This window comes from Falco naumanni, chromosome 7 (genome assembly GCF_017639655.2).
Source record: "Falco naumanni isolate bFalNau1 chromosome 7, bFalNau1.pat, whole genome shotgun sequence".
Taxonomy (NCBI): domain Eukaryota; kingdom Metazoa; phylum Chordata; class Aves; order Falconiformes; family Falconidae; genus Falco; species Falco naumanni.
The window spans coordinates 32,688,259-32,699,338 of NC_054060.1; the positions used below are offsets into that span (position 1 = coordinate 32,688,259).

The 11,080-nt window shown below is 48.8% G+C and overlaps 1 protein-coding gene across 3 annotated transcripts; it reads right to left on the reverse strand.

Moving 5' to 3' along the window:
• Positions 1-615: 615 nt before the first annotated feature.
• On the reverse strand, positions 616-10,167 carry DACT1 (dishevelled binding antagonist of beta catenin 1). 3 transcript variants are annotated; one of them, XM_040602054.1, is made up of 4 exons: positions 9,742-10,167; positions 7,448-7,580; positions 5,785-5,847; positions 616-3,370 (listed from the first exon to the last, which is right to left on the reverse strand). In XM_040602054.1, exons 1-4 carry the CDS (start codon positions 10,081-10,083, stop codon positions 1,509-1,511), a joined length of 2,400 nt encoding a protein of 799 aa, XP_040457988.1. In that variant the 5' UTR covers positions 10,084-10,167; the 3' UTR covers positions 616-1,508. The 3 variants fall into 3 exon arrangements, with proteins under 3 accessions (XP_040457988.1, XP_040457989.1, XP_040457987.1); XM_040602055.1 differs by having other exon boundaries at positions 616-3,256; positions 5,692-5,847; XM_040602053.1 differs by having other exon boundaries at positions 5,692-5,847.
• Positions 10,168-11,080: the final 913 nt, after the last annotated feature.

Here is an 11,080-nt window from a genome sequence, read left to right on the forward strand (position 1 = left end):
CTCACCTCCAGTCCTATGGGAAGAAAGATGGGAAGAGAGACCAGTGGGTGACACAATTGTCACTTCTTTCCATAACCTTATCAGGGCTGTGATAGCAGTCAGCTACCGTACCTAAAGAGGGCACCAGGGACAGCAAGTCTGTGCTCTCCTCCACCCAGCCCAGCTTCCAGAGCACACAGCTCTTGGGGATTTATTTCCTGGACATTTCAGAGGGACACCTGTTGCATTACACACATCTATTTGGTTACAGAAACCTACCATCTGCCCCCATGTTGTACCAACCAAAGTCTGCAAGCACCCTGACAGCAAGGAGGATTAATATTACATTTCCATCTGCTCCGCAACACGAGCTGCCTGTAAGCAACAACCAAAAAATGCCTGCGAGCTCCTAAATCCCATTTTGTCCTTAAAAAATGCAAGTTACAGAAAGAACAAGAGGAGCCGTGACAATCCGGTTCCTTCAAAGCACAAGTCACATTCCCAGCAACATTTTAATCTTACTCCGTTTCCTGCATGGCTAAATGCAGAGAACATTAACAGGTCACATCGGAGACATCTAAGTGGTGACCGAGTCAATATAAAACCACTGACTGGGTCTGCATCAATGTAACAAACTTTAAGTATTAAAACAGACTGTTTATTACAGCATATGATGTGTTATATTAATTTACACAATGATATATATATATAAAAACAGCCATTGATGATGTACAGTAAATTGGACATCAACAGGAATATTAAAACTACTGATACTCATGCACGTGACATGCATATGGGGTTTTTTTCTTTTTCAAAAGCAGTTTTACACAATATACTGAAGTTACTACACCTTGGTCAGCTACTCCAACAGTTTACTCTCAACACCACCACCGTCCGGAGTGGGACTCCCAGGAGATCAGAGCAGAGTGCACTCCAGAGAAGATGACTTAACCTCAGAGAGATTGAACAGGAGCCCTTTCCTGCTGGGGGAAGGCTGGGGGAGGACAGGGGTGAGTTTCAAGAAGAGAATCAACAAGAAAAGGAAAAAAAAAAAAAAAACAACCAAAAAAAGGCCAGGAGGAAGAAGTTCCAGATGTAGCAACAGGAGCAGCAGAAAGGGACGAGTAAAAACATGAAGACCACCCACATACCCTCCCCCTTATCCCCTAAAAACTTATGACCTTAAGCTGTTGATATCCTGTATAAGACCCAGAACTGGAAAAACTAGGCAAGGAAGATCCATTCCCAGAAACATCAGCCTTTTTTCAAAGCCTTCTGACACCATGCACTGGAGGCTGTTCACCACTGAAATGGCATTGTTATGGTTTTGTTTTTTTAAAAACAAGTATAACGGTCTTTTATTTCCACGTAAAAGGCACTAGTATCCACCCAAGTTCTGAAGACAAGTGACATAATTTACCTTAAGTTTTAAATATTTGTATAAAAAGAAAAAAAATCTGTGGAAATATGTACACAAAAGCACCTTGCTTCGGAAAGCAGAAGCAGATACATTCCACCGAGTCACCTCATTAGACAGTTGTCATGAGCTTCAGGGAGCCCGACCGAAAGCGAAGGATTTTCTTCTTGAGGTTATGGGAGGCTTTGATTTTGACAAAGGCCTTTGCCGCATTTTCATGCAGCTCTGGGGCTGTGACTGTTTGGATGGGGAGTGTCTGGACAAACTGAGACCAAATAAGGCCCCCGCTCTCATCAGAGTCACTGGTTGTCGTGCTCTCCCCTACGAACTCCACCTCGCTCAGGCTTGACTCGCTGTCCCCAAAGCAGTTTGTCGTGTAGTTGCTCTGCTCATCCTCGCTCGTGTCCACCACGGTGGAGTGGAACAAGGACTCACACTCCGCCGAGTACTCCGAGTCGCTGGCCACATAGGCGTATGGGCTGACGTAGGGCAGGGGGACCTGTGAGTAGACCCCCACACCTTCCCGCCGGTTCCTCCTCGCCCTCCGTAGGGCCTCCTCATAGGAAATCTCTGCCGATGACTTCCACCGGCGGTAGTCAGCCCTCTTATGTTTAGGCTTGGCCACCACGACCTCTCGGCCATGCCCGTGGGACCGAATGGCGGATTTGTGCAGGCCAGCCTGCCGACTTGGGATGCCCGACTCCTGCTGCAGGCTGCTGCCTCTCTTCCCCCGTGAGGAGGGTTTCTTCAGTTTCTTATTTGTATCCAACTCATCAGGAAAGCGGCACTTCTTGCCAACAGGCTTGGTTTTCTCCCGCAAGGTCTGCGCACTGTTTTCCAGCCCGTTGGCAAGGTGGGGCCTGTGTTTCAGCACGGAGCTTTTCAAAATCTTGACATTTCGGGTGCCTTTGTGAAGCTTCATGCTTTGCTGCTGGGCCGGTATGTACTGGGCGTTCACCAGCAACCCATCGTCCAGGCTCTGGGAGGAAGAGCCCTCGCTTTTGAAATCCAGCGCGGGCCTCTCCTCAACAGCAGGCGATGAGGAGCGAGCCGCCTGCAAGCTGCTCTTCAGCAGGACTTTTTTGGGAGGCTGGCTGACCCGGTGGTTCTCCGGCTGCAGCACCACGGGCTTCCCCGGGCTCTCTTTGGGAGATGCAGCAAAGAGCTGACCGTTCTCTTTGGGGACATCCCCCGCTGCAGCCACTGCGTTGCGGCTGAGCTCTGGAGGTGCCGGTTTGACACCCCGTGGCAGGTGCTTGCTCTGAAGTTCACTTGTCGTGGCGGGTGGGAAAGCTGCTGGCAAAGGTGCCTTCCTACTCTCCAGCTGCTCACCGGCCGGCTCCCTTGGCCTCTGCTTTAATGGGGAGGGTGCCGCATGGTCCAGAGCAGTGGTCCCACCAGAAGGCAAGCATGCTTGCTTGGAGCTCTTCAGGTTCACGACGTTACCATGAGCCACCACCCCAGCAGGCTGCCTGACACACATGCTTCCATGCCTCAAGATCCCTTTGGTGGGATCGGCATTGAGACTCGTCCTGGGTTTGTTAGTCCTTACCGCGTGAGTCTTTTTCTGAACCAGGCTTAAGATGTAACTGTCTATCCTCTTGCTGGTGGAAGGACACGGCGCCAGCCAGGAGCTTTGCGGGACAAAGGTGTTAGTGGATTTCCCAGAGTCTGTTTCAGATCCAGCGCAAACATCGCTAACGTCACAACCAAGCCTCTCCTCTTCTCGCTGGGGGTTTTCAGTCACGGGGAGAAGAAACATGGGACTCTGCACAGCTACTGCATGGAGTGGGCTGGGGTACCGGTAGACGTCATTCCCATTTTTAGACACCAGATCACACTGGTACTTTGGATGTACATCTGCAACGACATCGAGGGAATTTGAGTGCGGTGTGGACAAAGAGCGACAGACAGAGCCTGCGGTCTGGTCCTCATGCTGGCCTTCCTTATTATAGTCCATCCAGCCTATGAGATCTGAAAGGCATTTTAGAAAAGTTTAGAAAGCCTGCCAGGGACAGTTCTGCTACATTTTTCACGTGCTGCCAAGGACGCTGGTCCCATCTACACATACGATGCAATGTTTCAACTACAGCAGCGCTGTTCAGAGGAAACCTTGCAACCAGGGATGTGATTCAAGCAATACAAAAGCAGCACTATTCTTCTGTGGGTGTCTTTGTAACTGCAGCTACGTAGGATTTACCCCAATATGACTACACGGTTAAAAAAAGAATAATAAAAAAAATCACAGCCCTAATGACAACATTTACGTTGGTCGCAAACTGTGCCTAGGTTGCTAAGAGCTTCCTATTTCACTTGCAAGCCATCCAGAAGTCTGTAAGGGTCTCTTATGATTATACGTTACACAGCTACCTGTAAAACTCGCTGCTGGCGTCAGCACATATGAATCTTATATTTTACTTTACTAAATCCAAAGAGTAACAAAAAATATAGACAAGACACCAATGAATTCTTTCAGCTTATTGACAAATTTAACTTCCAAATTTTTTCAAGCATACCTTGGGTCACAAAAAAAATTCCAGATCTAATTTTATCGTTGTTATTATTATCATTGCTATTGTTTTTATCATCATAATTATTTCATAATTATAATAATGCTAATAACAATAACAGATGCTCCTTGTGAGCAATAAAGTGTTAAAGAATGGGAAACAGGCTCAGCCTTCCATAGAAGTACAAGAAGTGCAGGTCAATCCAGCTGACATCCTAGCCTTAGCTCTGCAAAGAGTTCTGTAAGAGAAATCCAGTGCGTGTCAAGATGCATGAGTCAGACTTAATGGCTAAGGCACTTACTTGGGAGGTAAGCAACCTTAGGAGCAGGGCTTCGGTCCAAGCACCTAAGATTATTATTTTCTCAAGCTTATGTTGCCCTTGTCTACTTGGGTAGGGGTACAATCTAAATGATCCTTCTAGGTCACTGTCAGTCCTGTTTTCTACCCTTAGGCTAGAAACTTCAGACAGGGTACTCAAATTTGAATGCTCAGTGCTTGTCACTTATCTAAGGCTTGTTTCAAAAGAGGTCTCTCAGACCTGACAGAGATCATGTGTGAACAGGAGAGAAAGAACAGGGAAGTTAGGAGCATGAACTTCCTCCAGATCACCTCACAGTTCTCCCACATTTCCTAAGTTCTACATCAAAGCCTGGAAACATTGACAAAAAGATTTCTTTGAAACATGCCAGTTGGTGAAATTTCATCACTAAAGTGAGACAGTATGAATAATGAAAATTTTAGGTTTTCATGATGTATACAGAAAACAACCAGCTACGCAATCAGCTGGAATTCCTTGTGTATGTTTTTCCTTTTACGTATGGCCGATGAAGATCACATATACCTTACAATGGGGTACGTTAAATTACCTCAAGCTGCTCAAAGGATAACTTAGAGGACTTCTCAGCATCTCAGTATGAATGTATCCCAGGCTGTATTTTCCCACTTCAGAGTTAGAAGAACGTGAATTATTGTGTCCTTGATTCACAACAAATCACTATAAGTTAACCTTAAAGAGCAGAACGGAAATTGGAAATACTATGGTTAGAAGCATCCTCCACAACCCAAAATGAACTAAAACTTTTGAATGAGCATGTCTGCAACCAGTAACGATCAGAGTCCTACTGAGGTAAGTGTCCTATCTGGACAACAGACAAAGGAGGCTTCCTATTTAACCAACCTCACACATTAAGGTTTGCATCTTCAGCCTAGTGTCCAGGGAAAGTCTCTGTCAAAGAGACCTGGTTTTTCCCTGTTCCTGATGTCTATTTGTTTATATGACATAAATGCAGGACACAGCTCAGCATGGTCACCTGGGGGTTGAGGACCATCAGAACTGACAAAATGATTGCTGTAAACAGACTGACATGCAGCCTGACCTCCTAAAACCTGTAGCTAGCTCCTTACTCTGTCACTTTAATGAAGACATGGCTGTGATGTGTCTTTAATTATTGCTATTTGCTGAAAATGCTTTTCTAAAGGAAACCATGAGAAATTAGCCGACTAATGTGCTTATGTGTATAGTTACCACTGCCCTCTACTGGGTAGAGCAGCTGTCATATTTTCACGTGTTTAGAGGGACATATTCACATGTAAGGCTGGACTAGCGGAGGGCAAACAGTCCCGCCTCATGACCCATGTACATGATAGGCACTGGTACCTTTTCAGAGCATAGTAAGTCAAATGAAAGGAAGAAGGGTTAATCCAACCCAGATACTCCTGAGGCAGTATTTCCAAAGCCAAAGCCACCTCCTGGAGTATGATGTATTCGACCTGCTTTTACTATACCTGCAGATTTAGGGCGTCCATCTGAGATATTCAGTGTTGCCTCCAAAGGGCTGCAAAAGCAAGTGCTAGAATGGCAACTGGATAAACACTCACTGAAGACAGAGTTAGATGAATTGGAGAGCGATCCAGAAGCTCCATCACTCAGCTCATAAAACCCTATAAAAATAAGAGTTTGGATTTATATTAGTTATGTCTGCACAAAGTTACCATTTGTGTCCCTAGAAAGGCAGTCAAGCTGATGTTTATGTTGGCTTAGTCTATTGCAATTAGTTATGGGATTTCATTCAGTCACCCAAAAAAACAGTGTACAATTTAGTAATATCCTTATTGCTATGAAGGATTCCATTTAAAAGTAAAGCACTTAAAAGTAAAAAAGCAGAACTTTACTTAGCGTATGAAATTTTGAACTTTTTTTGCTTTAACCTGTACAGCGGCTGGGGTTTTAACCTTTACAGGGGTTTTCAGACTTTAGCAAGAGGATCCAGGCTGTGTTTGACAGCCCACTCATTTAACAGTGTATTATACTTCCAAGACAGACTCTCCAGCTATTATTTGACTACAAAATTTCTACCAAGTGTTGGGCCCAATGCTATCCATTATTTTCCTCAAAGTTCTGGTGATAAATATAGTATTGGTGGAAGACATGAAAGAAGAAAAATGGTAAATAATGTGCAGACACAGAAAATCTAATTTCCTGGTAAATTTGGACTACTCAAGAAAAATAAGACATACCATAATAAAAATTTAAATTGTACATTTAGGAATAAGGAATGCAGGTCATGGCTACAGAATGGGGATGCATCCTGGAAAGGATTCAGTGTGGAAAAGCAGCTCAATCAAGCTTAATGATATGGCAAAAAAAGCTAATGAGACTGTTGGATGTACAAAAAGACTGAATAGCAGCAGGGAAATTACTTCAGCAGTCTATACAGCACTGGTAAGAAAGACATTGGGAATAGTGTGCCTGGTCCTTGAATCCAGCATGCTTATAATAACGCTAAAAAACTGGAAAGGGGCCATAAAGCTATTTAAGAGCTTGGAAAAATGTCTTAAAACAAATGACCTAATGAACTTGACCTGTTTAGCTCATCAAAGAAAGTCAGGAATTACATTGTATAGCACCTCCAAGAGGAGAAAAAACTGGATACTGGAAGACCTTACTCTATGGGAGAAAAGCATATAAAAAAAATCAGTGCTGGAACAAATCGAATTCAGATTAGAAATTACCACGGTTTTAACAATTGCAAGTGCGTGGATTCTCTACTTCTGTGTCTTCAGAACAAGTTTAGATGCCTCTAGGAAAGGTTCCCCATTATTAAATACCACTTACTGGCTTCAACGCAGCTAGAATGGGATGAAATGCAATATGTGGTCCCCCATCAAATTGTTTGATTCAGTACTCCCTTCTGGCTCTAAGATCAATTTTGACATCTTCCTCCTGCTGACAGTGTTTCCTTTCACCATTTTTCCTGTAGCCTCCTTCCTAATGTGCAGGAGAATTAGAACTTTCTGAACTAATTCGTGGGTGACCTTGGAAAAAAAATTAAAAATGCCCCAAACACTAAAAATCTAATTGAAACTGAATGCTCCTCTGAATATCTTGCCTACAAACAGCAACCTTTCCAGTGGTAGGTGAAACTTGCTAGTAGGCATTAATTACCAGAGTGCGAACATGCTATAGACATTTACTACTGTAGTACTGAAAACTACAGCCAGTTTAATTCGAGGTGCCAAGGGAGGCCCCATTTTGCCTCACCTGAACTTGGACGACTGTCTGTCTCGAGGTGTTCATCCGTCGTTTTCTCCACGTCCAGGCGGAGGTCACTTATTTGCTTATCTAGCTCTTGTAACTGATTTAATAGGCCGGCGTCCCTCCTCCTCAAGCAGTTCTGGAAAACAAGAAGACAAACAACATCAGCTCATTCAGTGCAGCAGACATGAAGGGGCTCCAAAGACAATCAGCTTTCTCCATCTCAGCATCGCAAAAATGCCTTGTCAATATTCTTTTATTAAAAAAAAACCAAACAAAAACAGAACAGAGCTCTGAAATTCTAGATAGATGCTCTGGATAAATATTTAACTGAAGAGTTACGCAGGCACTTCGTTCCAGCCTCTTCCAGCCAGTTCTACATAAGGAGCATGCTCCACAATTTGGGAAGACCAAGATGCGATGCTGGCAAAGGGCCCCTCGCCCCTTTGCGGGACCACAGCTGTAACAACAATGCTGTATTGTACGATACGGTCAAACCAGACCTGTGCACATGAAACGGGCCGCTTCAGCGAACAGACAGCTTTGCCACTGTAATAGGGGATGTTCACCACCACAGTGATGTTAGTCAAAGATCACATCTGTTCACATAAAGGGACGAAACAGCTCTGCCAACAAGTGCCTGTAGTGGGGGAACCACCTTGTTCTGCTGCACATTATGAGCTTATAGTCTGCCATATAGACAGCAAGATTCCCAGAGCTGGGATCACAGCCCTTTTATTAGTTTTTCAGTGCAGCAGGAAGGAAGAGTAATTCTTCCTCTTCTCCCATTATAATTGTATAAAATTGCTGTGAGATGAATTTTAAGGCTATTTATGAAGGTAATTTGATGGCATAAAATAAGCAGTAAGAAATGATTTTGTAAGGCACTCATTAACCCACGGTCAATGCAATCAGTTTCCCTGTGTGTATTATAATGTTGCTTATCCATCATCTGTTCAGCTGCATACCCTTTAATTGTTCTGGCTTTGAGGAAAGTGGGGGAGTCAGGAGGAGGTTTCTCTCTCCCCCCGCCCTTTTTTTTTTTAAGTGCATCATTTGATCAGCACCCTGCGGTGCTCTGATACGCTCATTGCAAAGAGTTTTGATGCTCATAACTGGACTCGTTCTAAACCCATTAAATCCAGGACAACCTTTCCCCTGGGGTGGTCCAGTCCTCAGGCAAAGGGAAAGCAAATGCGAGGCCGTTTGAAGAAGTGCTGGCATTTAACACCATCCTCGGAGAACCAAAGGGGCGATCCCAGGTCTTTGTCCCCCATTTCTAATGGGAGCCGGCTGGAAGCCAGACTGCCAGAGGTGATGGGTTCCAGCGGTAACTCGCTGCGCCTGCTACTGCCACCGGTGTCCCCCTCCCCCCGCGAGCACCGCATCTGGTTCCAATCTGCAATGTCAAGTGCACAAATTAAAAGTGCTACCACAAATCCACGGGGGGTTTTTGGGTTCGGGAGTTTTTGGATTGTTTTTTTTTTGTTTGTTTGTTTTTTTGAGTAATGATTCCCTGGTCCTTCACTACGACTCTTTAGCAGCCAGCCTCTTTCTCAGCAGAAGCATCGTTTATATTTAGCTTTTACAGAAGGAAATAATTCTAAATTAACTAAACCGAAAGATCAAGAAGAAAAAATAAAAGGGAAAAAAATGGGGGTGGGGGGCGGGGAAAAGAAGAAATCAAGCAAAAAAAATCACGCAGTCCAACTTCTCCTTGGGTGAAAGCAAATGCTGAGCCACGCACAAAGACGGCCAGGCACAGCTGTACGCTATTTTCATTGAAAAATGATCTGCCGCTTCATGCCGCCCTCCATCTCTTCCCACAGCAGCTACACAGCGCGTCCTTCAACAAAAGCATCCCTTATTTTAAGGGGCCCGATCCCGCCCGCGCCGGAACGCTCGTTACCTCCTCCCGGGTTGCGACCCAGGCGCTCGCTCCCAACTTCCATTCAAGGCAACGGCAGCGCCGCTCACGCCTTGAATGGCGATGGGCCGCCGGCCTGGCTCTGGAACCGGGAGGGGCACGGTACACCCCCCAGCGAAACGCCGGCAGCGCCCGCCGGTGTCAGCGCTCTGGCCGGCCCCCCGGAGGCCCGGCCCCCCGCGGCCGCTGCTCCCCGCCGCCTCACCTGGGCGGCCGCCACCGCCGCGGCGGCGTGTGACAGCGGCGCGGGCAGCACCCGCGGCCCCTCCGCGCCGAGCCCCCGCCGGCCCCGCCGAGCCCCTCCGCGCCGAGCCCCCGCCGCCCCGCCGGGACCCCGCCGGCCCCGCCGCCCGCAGCCGGCCCCCCCGCTCACCAGCTGCCTCCGCAGGAGGAGGATGTTCTCCTCCAGGAACTTCTCCTCCAGGCTGCGCGGCGGCGGCCCCTCGCCCGGCGGCTCCCCGCGCCCGCCCTGCGCCCCGGGCCCCGCGCCCGCCGGCCGCCGCAGCAGGAGGCTCTTCACCAGCAGCTCCTGCCGCTGCCGCAGGTACTCCAGCTCGCCCAGCCCGGCCAGCGTGGCCTCCAGCCGCTCCCGGGTGCGCTGCCGCTCCGCCTCCGCTTCGCCCTTCTCCCGCCAGCGCGCATCGGGCTCCCGCGGCCCCCCCGCCTGCCCCGGCCCCGCCGCCGCCGCGGCGGCTGCCGCAGGGCTCGCCTTCATCGCCGGGGAGGGGGCGGCCGCCGCTGACAGGCCCTGCCCGCGGGGGGCAACCGCCGCCGAGCCCCGCGCTGCCGCCGCCGTCGCCGCCGGTCGCGAATGGGCCGCGGGGCGCCCGGCTCCCTCCCCGGCTGCCGCCGCCCCGCGCCCGCCCACCGCCGCCCCTCCCTCCCTCTGCCCTCCCCGCCCGGCGGCGGCTCCACGCCCGCGGTCGCCTTCCTCCTCCTCCTCCTCCTCCTCCTCCTCCTCCTCCCCCCAGCCCGCGCCTCCATCGTCCCCCGGCGGGCCGGGGGAGGGCGGCCGTGCTGCCCGCTCCCCTCGCCGGTGACCCCCGGAGCCCCGCACAGGCCGGCGGCGGTGCGGGTCGTGCTGCTCATACAGCCCGACGCGTCCCGAACTGGAGCAGAAATGATGCACCTGGGGGGGGCGGGGGGAATCCCGGCTTGAAGGGGCGAGGGTGGAGGGAAGGTGGGAAGCAGAGGAGGACGGGACAGTCCTTGCACCAGGGTGCTGAGCACGCTGTAGGCACAAGGGTCAAGACAAAGTGTTGCTTCGAAGCCCCGTTGAATCGACTGGCCAAAAAAGCTGTAATGAAGTGAACTTCATAACAGCGTGTAGACTAGTTGCAGCAAAGGGTCTGCAATTAGGTTTTCAATGGCGAAGCAGTGGAAAGGCGGGGGCGGAGGGGAGCAAATCCAGATGCTGAAGAAAAATCTTAGTATCGAAATACAGGAAGAACTGATTTGCAGACATGTGCCGAGGGGGGGATATGGAAGAGGAAGAAGAAAGCATTGAGGGAGCCCTTCACAGTATGGGGTTTGTTGGAAAAGATGTCAGCCTGCCGTCCAGCGGCTCTCACAGACATCATGAGCATAACGACATGGCCTTCCCTGCTCTCCCTCTGCTCTCAGGAGGGTATGAGTGTCTGTGGTACTGAAAGGTCTCAGATGAAATTTGTTTCCCTGCTCCCATGCTCTTTGCAGTAGACAATACATTGCGG